This window comes from Sminthopsis crassicaudata, chromosome 2, assembly GCF_048593235.1.
Source record: "Sminthopsis crassicaudata isolate SCR6 chromosome 2, ASM4859323v1, whole genome shotgun sequence".
Taxonomy (NCBI): domain Eukaryota; kingdom Metazoa; phylum Chordata; class Mammalia; order Dasyuromorphia; family Dasyuridae; genus Sminthopsis; species Sminthopsis crassicaudata.
In genome coordinates this window covers 452,637,637-452,650,428 of record NC_133618.1, presented here as the reverse complement: position 1 = coordinate 452,650,428, position 12,792 = coordinate 452,637,637, and the positions used below count along the sequence as shown (strand labels likewise).

The 12,792-nt window shown below is 46.3% G+C and overlaps 1 protein-coding gene across 1 annotated transcript; it reads left to right on the top strand.

The window, feature by feature from the left end:
• The first annotated feature begins 528 nt into the window (after positions 1-528).
• Positions 529-11,422, top strand: C2H20orf96 (chromosome 2 C20orf96 homolog). Its single transcript, XM_074292817.1, has 11 exons — positions 529-680; positions 1,281-1,326; positions 2,047-2,128; positions 2,815-2,942; positions 3,720-3,878; positions 7,055-7,154; positions 9,100-9,257; positions 9,342-9,443; positions 9,685-9,771; positions 10,323-10,441; positions 11,181-11,422. The coding sequence occupies exons 1-11, from the start codon at positions 664-666 to the stop codon at positions 11,239-11,241; spliced, it is 1,059 nt and encodes a 352-aa protein (XP_074148918.1). The 5' UTR covers positions 529-663; the 3' UTR covers positions 11,242-11,422.
• The last annotated feature ends 1,370 nt before the right edge of the window (positions 11,423-12,792 follow it).

Here is a 12,792-nt window from a genome sequence, read left to right as displayed (position 1 = left end):
GAGTTCCACATTTTCTCCCGCGTTCTCCTCCCCTCTCCTGAGCGCCAGCAGTTGATAGGGTTGCACTATGCAGGTTCGGGTCTGCACCGCGGAGAAGGGCGTACAGGTTCTGCCCGGTTCACCCGTTTGGTTTCTAAAGCTATTCCCCCCGCCCCTCACGCAGGCTCGCTCCGCGTTATGCCCTTCGTCACATTTCCAGTCCGGTACCGCACCTCCCGAGCTCTCGCACGGCCCCGCCTTTCGGACAGCCCCCCACCTCCTTCACGGCCCGCACCTTTCCTGCCCCTCCCCCCCTTTCCCGGCCGTATCCCCTTTGGCGGCAGGACTGGTTTTAGTTTTCCTTTCCAGCCCCGGCTGTGAGGACGTGCTCTTTCACCAAGCAGGTGCTGGATAAATGCCTAGACACTACCACATCGTTCGTCCTCTAAGTCTCTCTTCTCCCCCACCTTCCTCCCTCCTCCTCCGGATGCTCAACTCCCCGGAAGGGCCCTGGGGCGGGGGTGGGGACGGAACTCTGGAAGAATCCGGGAATCCAGAGCCTCTCCCACTCCTGACGCCGCGTGGGGCCGTTACGCCCCTGGCGCAGTTAGAACCTTCCCGCGGCCCTTAGCTTCGGGCCCGTCTCCTTGGAAACGCCAGCCATTGTAGGCGACGTTCGGCGCCATGCAGACTCCAGAAAAGTGAGCAAATTGGCGTTCTGTTCTCCTCCGCTTTTTTACCTCCCGAGCTGCTGCAGCCGGAAGTACCGAGGGCTACACGCCGCCCTCGGACACGAGACCGCCTCCCGCCTCCCGCCTCCCTCCTCCCTCCCAGACTCCTGTTTCACTTTGGCCCAGGGAGAGGGTGGGGCGCTCGCGGGCGAGGGCGCGTGCGCGGACCCCGCGAGTCTCCCACTTTCGCCCCCCAGGTCCCAGTACCCCCAGGAGCACCTCGGCAGGCCGGGCTCCTCCCAGGGGCAGAGCGCATGCTCTGGGCTGAGCCTCTTCTCCAGCCCCAATCCCCATACGCGAACAAAGCCCAGTGAGTTCCGAAAGGAATGGGGAGGAGAAAAAGCACGGTCTTGCTTCATTCCTACACCCCCCCCCCCAGCCCTTTCTCTCTCTCCCGCCACACGGGGGCGCGCGATCTCGTCAGTCTCCCCGGCCCGACGGTTCGAATCCCGGGCCCGCGCCGTAAGCTGAAAACGCCAGGCATTGCCTGGAAGAAACAGTCATTTTTTGAGACTTGTCTGCTGCAGACGGCAGCCGGTTGACTCATACGGGCTCCCTTGCTCTTTTCAGGAAGGAAGCTCATATCATTTCTGAAATCCCTGGAATCAAGCCCCTGGTAAGTGGGGGCCTTGCTGCGCGGATTGTCGGCGGTACCGTCCGGGGCGTCTGCGTGTCCCAAACTGTGACACTGGGCGCCCCCTCTGGCGCCCCCGCTCGCTCCCTCCTCCCCCCGCCGCTCATCTCCACGTCCTCCTCCCTGCCCCGCCCCCATCTGCCCTTCCCGAGCTGCCTCAGACCCCGACGTCTGTCCATGAAGTCCGCACCGGGCCCACCCTTGGTTACCCTGGGCGTGAGGGGGACTGGTGGAACGCTGGGAGAACGCTGCCTCTGTGGCCGGAGGCTAGGGTGCAAGTCCTGCCTCCGTTATCCCAGCAGTGGACGTAGAACAGGTCTCAGCCTCAGGCCGACGTCATCCTTGTGAGAAGAGGGAGAGCCACTGTTTCCTCCCCCCCCCCCCCCCCCCCCCCCCCCCCGGCCTCCCTGTGCCGGGCCGGAGTCCCATTGGACCAGTTCTCTGCCCTCGCCCTTCAGCACTATAGTAGCTCCCAGCTGGGCAGGAGCGTGCTGTTTGATGGCATGCGTGAGCCTGTTTGAAACTTTTAAGTATTTTTTTTACAAGACAATTTCAACAATTATTTTTTAGAAAAGATTTTGAATCCCAAGTTTTTCTCCCTCCCTCCGTCCAGTCAGATGTGGGTTATACATGTGCAGTATGTCCGTTTCCACGTTGGCTTGACACCTTTTTTGATTGCTTTCTTTTCTACCCGGAAATTAGGATTTTTGCCGATGGCATTTCAGGAAGAAACACATGCTGGCTCTATCTCATATCAAAAACAAGAGGACCGGAGACAGAGCAGGTGGGCAGAGGTACAGGGCACGGGGGAGTGACCCTACAGTGAACGAGCCAGGCCCCGTCCTTAGAGTGGCTCCTAAAGCCACAGAGACCAGTGTACATCAGAAAAAGTGACATGGGGGGAGGAGGCTGGAGGAGGAGGCGGGCCGACGCCCAGACCGTCAGGGCAGCACTCTGGGGCCCGCTTCGTTCGCTGCCTCTGCACGCGCTCTCCCAGGTTCCTCACGCTGCCCGCAATGGCGCAGATACTTTGTACCCGCCGGGCCGGTCAGAAAGGCCGGTCCGTGCCAGCTCAGCTCTCGCTTCACTCATTTGCTTCTGCTTCCTTACCTGTAAAGTGAGCGGGAGAGGCAAATAGCAGACCTTTCTGGTAAACCCCAATGGGGTCACCAAGAGTTGCACAGGACTAAACAATGACAGCATGAGAGTGTGAGGATCAAATGAGAGAACACAACAAGGCATTTGGCAAGCCTTTAACCCTGCCTAAACGTCGGCTGCTGTGATGTATTCTCTGTTTTTATCCTATAGAATGTTCTGCAGGTAATTTAGGAAGGGAACTATCTCCTGCCTACCATGACACAAAAGGAAGGATGTGGGTGGCCAGCTTCAACCAAGTAGTGAATTTTTTTTTTGCGTTAAGTTACCAAAGTGTGGGGATTTAACTATTTTTGGTTAATCCTTTTCTCTCAGTTTTTGCCAAGGGAAAATCCACAAAAGGTTCGGCCTCTGCTTCCTTCATGGCGAGGAGCCAGTCGCAAAAGTTAATAGGGAATGAGAAAGAACCGGAGATGATCCAAACCAACACCCAGATACTCAGAGTAAGTGGGCCTGTGGATGGCAGAGGGCACAGTCAGATGTACAGTTGGTCACCGGACAAGAAGGAATGATACTGCAGGTCTGGGAATGAGGGAAGCGGCACTCCGGAAGGCGTTGGAGAGGAGCTCTGCACTGCGGGGTCTTCTTCGGGGTGGGGGAGACTCAGAAAAGCAGCGGAGGCCCGAGTTTCTAGCTTCAGCCTTGGAAACACATTAGGGAGAATAAATCAGGGAAACTGTAGGCAAAGGAAGGGAAGCTATGAATGTATCTGAGAGCCAGGCAGGAGTGAGGAGTCAAGAGAAGATGAGAAGTGAAGTTTCAGGCTAGCCCAGTGACCTTTGGTCCAATGGGACTTTGCAGACCCCGGAGTCTTGTTTTCTTGTACAGCAAGGAGAGTTTTCTCTATCACTATATAATTTCAGTCAAGGCCACTGGGGGGCAGGATAAGCACCAGATAATAATCACTCCCTGGCATCCTCTGGACCCTTCCCCTCAAACAACAACAAAAACAACACCAAGGGATGAATTTTAGTAGACATTCTTAACCTTTTTTTGTATCAGTCTCCTGACCCCTCATCAGAATAATATTTTAAGTGCATAAACTAAAATATATAGGTTGACAAAGGAAACAAGTCCTGTGAAAATATTTTAAAAAAGAAAAATAATTCATGGATTGCAGCTTAAGAACCATTTATCTAGGAGTCAGTAAACCTAGCAACTTCAAGGATACTGTCTAGGGTTCAGATCACTCTGTTTTCTCTCCTTTCTGACTTTGGCAGGAAATTCTTAAGTTCAGGAAGGACTCACTAGACGAACTTAAACAGAATGTTGACTCCCTCACTGTCAGCAACCAGGAGCTGGCAAAAAAGATCCAGGACATAGAAGCCCTCACTGCAGAAAAAGTGCGGAAGCTTCTTCGGCAGCAAGATGTGTTTGGGGTGAGGATAAGTAACACTAAGCAACTTCTCGCCCCTTGGAACTACTTTCCAAGGTGTCTACCCTCTTCTCCCATCTACAGTTTGCTGTGTGACCTGTCATATTTTTGCACCTTTTCCCTTCTGCAAAGTAGTGCTGCTTCTTCCTACTTTAGAATTATTCTGGGGCAAAATAACAATCATCACGATCTCACTTGAAAGATTTCTGCTGTATTGCTTCTTACAGATGAAGCAATGGGTTAGCTATACTAGGGTCAGGAGAAGTCTGGGTTTGAGTCCTGTCTCTGATCCTCACTATCCTTGTGAGCCCAGGCAAGTCACAGTCTTCATGAGCCTTAAGTTTCTTCATGAATAAAATGGAGATAATACTTGTGTCTTAATTTGCCTCCTCATCAGGCAATTGAGTGATTGTTAAGTAGCCTTACTCCTCAATCTCAGGAGTTCACATCCTAATGGGATAGACACCATATATACAAATGGTTGATTGATTCAAGATATATACAGAGGAGATGGGAGGCAGCTGAAGAGAGGAAGCCATTAAGGGCTAGGAAGAATGGGAATGGCCTGGAATGGGAGAAATTTGCACCAAGTCTAAAAGAAGTTAGGGAAAGTAAGTGATGATGATGGTAAAAGGCTCAGAGCATTCCAGGCAGAGGAACTCAGCCAATGAAAGTCTGGATGCAGGAATGGAAGATGAAGTGTTGTGTTCAAAGAATTGCAAGTTGACTATAGTTGCTGAATAATAGAAGAAAATAAGATATTGTAAGAAGACTGGAGAGGTAGGAAGGGGACAAGTTAGGGAGAACTTCAAATGCCAGTTAGAGGAGGTGAAATTTCATTTTGCAGGTAATAGCCATTGAAGCTCGTGAAAAGGGGGAAGGGTAGGTTGACAAATCTACACTTTAGGAAAAATCCCCTTAGCAGCTGACTGGGGATGGAGTAGAGTGGAGAGAGATTTGAGGCTGGGGATCTAGTTAGAAGGCTATTCAGGTGAGAGGCAGTAAGGTCCCAAACTAGGATTGTGGTTATGAGGAGAAACAAGAGAATTTACATGAGAGACATTGTGAAGACTGAAACTGCAAAAACATTTTTTTTAGTAAAGCTTTTTATTTACAGAGCATATACATGGGTAATTTTTCCAACATTGACTCTTGCATAACCTTTTGTTGCAAATTTTCCCCTCTTTCCCCTTCCTCCTTTCTGGCAGGTAGTCCAATACATATTAAATATGTTGAAATTCATGTTAGATCTAATATATGTATACACATCTATAGCGTTATCTGGTTGCACAAGAAAAGTCAGATCAAGAAGAAAAAGAAAAAACTGAGAAAACAAAAACAAAAAACAAAATGCAAGCAAACAACAAGAGAGAGAGTAAGAATGCTATGTTGTGTTCCACACTCTGTTTCCATGGTTCTCTCTCTGGCTATAGAGGCTCTCTTCATCACTAAACAAGTGGAACTGGTTTGAATCATCTCAATGTTGAAGAGAGCCACGTCCATCAGAACTGATGCTAAGTGAAATGAGTATCAGTTCATGTAAGTCTCTCCAGACCTTTCTGAAATCATCCTGTTGATCTTTTCTTACAGAACAATAATATTCCATAGCATTCATATACCATAATTTATTCAGCCATTCTCCAATTGATGGACATTTGATGGTTTACCAAAAAGGTCAAGTCAGGAAATAGAGGAAAGTATAGCCAATGCAAAGCCTAGGAAAGAACTGGGGGCAGAGAAAATGGACATCAAGTTGAAGTTGAAGAATGGAATTAAGGATTGTAAGACAGTGAAAAATGGAATGGTTAGATGAAGGAAGGTTGGAGCTGTGGACCAGGACGTAAAACACTGGAGGCTGATGATGGATCAAGAATATGAGCATCTCTGGGTGGAGCTGTGGTAGGGTAGAGGAATGGGTTATGGAAGTGGAGGAGACTGAGGACCTGAAAGTTAGTGTGTGTGAGGAGGCATCAATATATAAATAGCTTTTTAGGAGAATAGGAGAGACCAGGCACTGAACCCATTGAGGAAGGGAAGAGAATATCTTGGAAGTTAGTGAATAGATAGCAGTCACCAGGATATGTATTGGATGATAAATTTGTATAGCACAAACCTCAGAGGAGAATAGGGTGTTTAATGAAGGTGATAGAGGCAGAATCTGGAGGTGGCAATGGGAACAGCATCATATTCCATCTCTCCACTACAACCTGTATGTTGGGAAAGAATAGTCAGTGCTTGAAGGAATGGCTGGAAAAGCAGTATCATCATGAAGTAGTCAGGGATAGAAGATGGAATGATAAGAAAGGAAGAGATTTAAGATGAAAGAATATTTGATTAACATGGTTCAGAAATTCCAAATGGTGCTGTGGAAGAAGGGGGTAGATTTAGAGAGCAGGACCTTGGAGGGGGTCAGGGTGACCAGGGGTGAAAGAGCAGCATGGTTTTGAGGATATGGAATTCAGAATCCCTGGAATAGGGGATGGCCTATGCTGGCAATTGAGGAGTGAATACAGGCAGGGTGTAGGTGATTGGAGAAAAGTTCTGTTAGGGAGTCATGAAATTAACCCAGGTCTTCTGACTCCCAAGTTCGGACCTTTCCCCTCAACTCTTCAGAACTGGGGAGCATTTCTCCTAACAGTATTTATTATCCTTGTTTCTCTGAGGCAGTTGGGGTTAAGTGACTTGCCCAGGGTCACATAGTTAGGAAGTATTAAGTGTCTGAGGTCAGATTTGAACTCAGGTCCTCCTGACTTCAGGACTGGTGCTCTATCTACTGTACCACCTAGCTGCCCCAACAGCAGGTTTTTGTGGAACCAGTGAGTGAGTGAGTGAGTGATGTGAAGTAAGGGTGCACCGATTTCCATACCTAGATTGAGCCAGGTCCTGAGGCATTCATAAAATCGTTGTAGCTTCTCAGGTGGGCATCCCAGACACTTGCCAGGTAACCATGTAGCCTCTTCTGAGACCTGTCCAGTGATCATCTTACCTGTGAATTATCTGTGCCCCTGGTATTATTACTGTCTATAGAAAATTGACTAATTTTTTGCTGCATTCAGGAGTGCTGACCTAAGAGTGTAGGGATGACTCTTGGTGAGTAGGGGAGGGGCAGGGTATCATCAGGGCTATGGGATAACTGTGGCTGGGGACCCAAGCAGCCTGCTTTGCTATCTGTGCACCCAGACTCTCATCGGCACTCTGGAGTATGCAAACCACAGACAAATGCAAGACATGAAGAGCAAGCTGAAGAAGTGGGAAGCAGAGACAAAGGTCAGAGTGAATGGTGAGTGCCCCCAGTCCAGGGGGAGACTCCTGGCCTTCCCATCTGGATGGTCTCCTGTGGTCATGGACTCATGTGCTTTTAGGCGAGAAGGGGCATTTAAATCTAAACTGTCAGAACCAGAAGCATCTTAAAGCATAGTATTTAACTAGGTAACAGTGCTCTGTGCAAAGCGGTATGCTAATGCCTACACGATAGATAATAGAACATAGGATTTTAGAACCAGAAAGAACCTTAGAACTTAGAACACAGTGTTAGCTGGAAGGGACATTGGTCGTGACATGAGGAAACTCTAATGAGGAAAATGACTTGTCTGATTTTGTTTATGCTGCCTCAGATCATATTACATGTCTCAACCTCTGCAGTTAAACAGTTCTTGAGAGCAGTTTGAAATTTCCACTTTTCTGATGTTTCAAGGACAAACCCCTTTCTTCCTTTCACCAGCATGTCTCAAGACTTAACTTGTTAATGTCACTTTCTTCTGGTTCCTTGCTTCCCTATAAGTCCATCAGCTTAGCCTGTGGAATTTTCTTTTTTCCATGGAAGCTGCATGCTCTCTGAGACCATTAGTCTTGTTCATCTTCCCTGAACAAGGGATTGGGGGATTGGGTTCTCCAAACCCCCATGCTGCCTCTGTTTTCTAGACTGATATTATTCTTACTTCTACCCGGTGGTTCCTTGGGACTCTCACCATAGTTCAGAGAGCAGGCTTTCGGCTCATCAATGGGATGTATTAACCAGCAGACACTGGAGCCATTATCTACTGGGTTCCTTTTTCTTGGCCTTTGTGCTTCATCTACTTGTTTCCCTGTGTTCAAGTTGACCTGTCATCCGTTGCTTAAGTTGTTGCATGTCTTCCTTCCCAAGAGAGTTGCTTAGTATAACTAATAAGCCAAACATGCTTGTGTCAGATGGCAAATAAAATGGATACCTCTTAAGAGTACAGTAACATGGTATCATGTGGGGGGACTCTGTGTGCAGTAGGTGCTTGATAGATTTATGATAACTAAATGCAACATTGCCTATTCCTCCCTAGGAAGAGAGCAGTAGCATAGACAAATTGATTTGGATCTTCTTAGGACTAGAAGTTCAGAAGGATGCTCTCAACAGAGTGGGTTAATTCAGACCTGATTATGGTAGGGCAGAGGGGAGGGAGAAAGGGAAGATCATCTATATTGAAGGTCCTCTCTTTGCCATAATCCAGCTTCCCACTGCAGGAGGACCAAGGAAATAAAAATTAAATTCTATTAGAATGTAAGTTAACTTGAGGACAAGGGCTACTTCACTTTTGGTATGTTCCTAGTATCTAGCATAATGCTTGCTACACAGAAAGAGATTCATAAATGTCTCCTGAGATAAGCAATAGGCCTGTTTTGGAGCAGAAGAGTGGAGTTGGTCCATAAAGTTAGGTCAAAACTCCTGCAAACTACCCTTCCTTGGGAAAGTGTTGGGACCCTGGATATCTTAGAATCAGCCAGAGTCAGGATAATTAAAAGTCTTTATTCTTGGTCTTTTGCGGTCATGGTCAGGAGATTAGATCTAGCAATTTCCACACCTCCTTCCTCTCTCTCCACTGCCAGGAGAATCAATCAATCTCCTCCTCCTACTCCACCCACTGATTTCACTTCCCCTTCTTTGTCAATATCCACTGATCCAGCCAGCACAGAATAGTTGGGGAGGGTCATCCTTCAAACATGTGGCAATAGAGAATTGTCCAATTGGTGATTAGCCTCACGTGCTAGGTTACCTTGTACTTGCTCAATTCTAATCCTCTACAGGAAAGAGGGCTGGTGAGGATCATAGAGTCTATGTGTCATTGCAACAGAGTCAACATTCTAGTTCAGTCTGCCACCCCTGAGCTGTGAGATTGTGCACAAGTGCTCATAATGAGCTTTGGTGATGGGAGCTTCACTTTTTCCTCTCTCTTTCCTTCCCCCAACTTCACTAGAACTGGAGCAGCAGTTGACAAAGTTGAAAACGAAGATTAATAATGCCCAAGAGGAGCTGAATTTCCTGAGTAGCTACATGGACCATGAATACCCGATTAAGACTTTGGAGATTGCTGACCTCATGCGCCAGGTCCAGGCTGTGAAAGATAGCAGTCAGGTAAGGGCTATCCTGCCTCTGTTCTAGGTGCCTCCCCAAAGGAGGACCCAGGGTCAGGATGTGACTCCTTGTCTTGGCCACCAGAATGAACTGGACGAGTTGGAGGAAATACGCAAGAATGTGCTTCAAACATTGTCAAAAAAGCTGATGGTGAAGTCAGAGAAGGTCTTAAATGTCATGGCCAAGGTGAGCAGCAGGGACACGGCCAAGGTGAACAGGAGGGTCATGGCCATGGTGAACAGGAGGGTCATGAATGGTAGGCCCATGACCAGGGTGAACAGTAAAAAATTCCTATTGGTGGGAATGTGACTGAGGCACAAAGTGCTCTTTTTCCTTCCCCACCTTCTTGCATCAGACATGTGCCTGCTGCTTGTAGAAGGGGCATTTAGTTGCCACCTACCTTTGCTGATGTCTTCTACCTCCACAGAGAACCATACTTCCCTATCAAACTGCTCTTATGAAGAGGACCCTAAGCAACCAACTACTATTGAAGCAGATGGTTCAGTTCAGAGTGGTGAGTGAGACCCCAGAGAATCAGGGATGAGCAAGGGAAGGGGCCAGATACAAAATCACTGAAGCACTGATTTATCCAAGGCTGAGAGCTACAGGAGAACAAATGAACATAGAAGGTCTACTGGAAAAATTGTAGAAATGGAAAGATTCTGTTGACTAGGAGTCCTCTTTTCATTAAGAGGTTTGAAAAATCTGAGACAATACTTAAGACTTCAGGAAACAATCCTGCCCTGGGTTTCTGATGATGTAGATTGACTAGCTGGGGCATTTCTCATTGCCACTGAATTATTAGCAGCACTCCCTTCTCCGGTCACCTGTCATGTTTGTCGCTATCCATGACTACCTGGAAATTCTTCTGCCTTCCTGTCCTAAGGTTTCTGACTGTCAGGAATATAGACTAATAATGACAGACATTTTTTTAGAATTTCTTTGTTTCTAATTTTTTTAACTTCCTTTTTTCTGGGGCACCTGAATATCTCTTCTAGAAAGGAGACAATCAATTTTCTATTACTTTTCTGCCATCTCTTTCCTCCCACTTCTTTGCCCCTTCAGCATATTGACCGTATAAAGAAGGAACTTCCCAAGCTGAGGGCTCAGGTAAAGGATCTCCAGATGAAGAGAAAGGACCCACGGGAAGTGATCTTTGCCAATGTCCTGCTTCGGAAACCCAAGTATGTGATCTATAATGGGTGGCCTGGGGAATACTTGCCCAGTTGTGAAGATTCTTTCACTATCCTGAGGGATGTAGTGAAGAATAGGAGAAAGATCAGTAGAAAGGGAATTAAAATTATTATGAACTCCTTCACTAATTGGTTAGATGATCTTGAGGTAGAAGAAAGTGAGAAGCGGCAGGAGGAGAATGAGTAGATTGATTGTTCTTAGAAGAAGAGGAACCTCATCTGGGACTTGGAAGATGGAAAAGATTTTAGCACATGGAATTGGAGAGAGAAGTTTATGCTAAGTATAGGAGAAGCATAGTAAAGATCTAAGGACAAGAAAGGGGTAGGCTTAGATTGAAGGAAGTCCAGAGGCCCTTTCATGGGGACTCAGGAATTTGATAATGTTCTAGTTATCCCACTGACAACACCATGCTCCTCATAGCTTCATGGGTATCATACCTAAATATTGTCCCTGTCCTGGGAAAACTTTGAAACCTAGCAAACCACTTTTCCCAAGATTTTAGATTTAGATTTTTTTTTAAGCCATTGATGCATTTGTGAAATAATTTGGCATGTTTTTGTTTTTTTTTTTTGATAACTCTTGGAGTGGATGGAACCTTTGAAGGCAGGGCTTCCTGAGACTTCTGTCTGTGGGGGCTTTGTTCTAGAATAACCCCTGAACTTGCAAGCTCCCCTCCCTGTCGGTAATGTGCTCAGTCTCTCATTCCTTCCTCCCTTGGCCTTCTACCAGGTGTACTCCAGACATGGATGTCATCCTCAACATCCCCCCGGAAGAAATTCTTCCCTTTTAGCTCTGCACAGGATAGGACTGTAGCTGGGCTGGCCGTGTCCAAGATCTTGTCTTTCTTCCAGTCATCTTTGTAGCACATTTTAATACATCTGGGGAGTTTTCAGCAACTTCTTCATCTTGTGATTTTCATTTTTCACTGGATGCCACATTCTCATTTTAACTAATAAAATTAAATTTTCATTTGGTCAGCATGTGATTTACAACTGTTGGGGGTGGGGTGTTCTGAAGTGGCTAATAACCATATATCTCCAGGAGTTGTTCTGACTCTTCTTTTCTGTTGGTGATTATGGGCTCTGCCACTCCAAAATCATTTTCTGGTCTTTGTGGTGAGGGATTAGTGTCTAGGAATGGCCACAAAATGGCTAAAGGTTATACAGTCCCCTCCCTATATGTCAGAGAATTTAGTAACTTTTTGATGGGGGGTACATTGCTTCATTTCTATTTGGACAACTTGGTGTAACAGAAAGTAGATTTGAAGTTAACAAATAGGGGTTTAACACACTTTAACAACTATGTGACTTTGGCCAAATAAACCCATTTTAGGTTCTTCCTCATTTGTGTATCTTCTCCAGCACTGGATCTTCAGCCTCCTCCATGGCATAATCATGCACAAAACCAGTTCCTGTGTTGCCTATTGTCAGACCGCCAAAGGAGAAGCTTAAAGAGACTGATTTTAGTGATCAGTTTGAGATGGTTATCTAAAGCTTGTGTTTCCCAACTCTTTTCAACCTGTAACCCATATGGGGTCATTCTGTGACATCTAAGGTCCTGACAGACATCTGTCTGCCCACAGCCCTTGTCTCAATTCTATTCTAAATGGCCATCTACATATAGCTGTATACGCAAATACAATACCAGAGAACTTCTAGAAGACATTCAAGTGTTAGAATCTTTACAGGGATGTGTTTCAGAAACATAATTCTTTGTTAGAAACTTCATTACCAGTGGTAGATATAACTTAATTTGGAACCTTCCTAGATGCAGATTTTTTCTGTATACTCTTCAATTAAGATGATAACTTTAAAAATAATGCAGAAACCTGAGATTGGTTCAGTTATTCCCTCAATACTTTAGGAAATAGTCTTGATGAGTTAGTGTGGCCACAAAAAAGTTCATCCCTTTATGGACAAATTTTTGATGATGAGCTTCAGACACACCTTTTTGGAACTTATGTTCTAATTCCCACCTGCCCGACTGAAATCCTCTGATCCTTCATCAGGGTAGAGCACAGGATCTGCAATGTCCTCCTGGGATAGTAAAGGACATTTATTCTCACATTATTGTTAACTTCTAAAGGGCACTTTAAAGTTCAGGAAATGCTTTCCTGAGCCTCCTTAGCCTGCAGGAAGCAGGCTATTTCTGTGCCCTATGAGGCTAAGCATAGCACCAGCCTTGGCTATGGCACTTGTGCATACCTTGCTGATTCGTTTTTTTTGAGTCATGAGATTCATTCTCCTCAACTTTAGGATGCAGTTTCTACTACCATTGACCCAGTGTTGACCTTGGAACTTTATTTTATTCCCTTTATCCCCTGACTAACTTGTTTTCCTTT

Bases quoted from the DNA above. Each gene is read 5' to 3' on its own strand.
- C2H20orf96 (XM_074292817.1), top strand. The intron at 9,444-9,684 runs GTGAGCAGCAGG...CTACCTCCACAG, and splicing joins TCTTAAATGTCATGGCCAAG to AGAACCATACTTCCCTATCA. The intron at 10,442-11,180 runs GTATGTGATCTA...GCCTTCTACCAG, and splicing joins GTCCTGCTTCGGAAACCCAA to GTGTACTCCAGACATGGATG.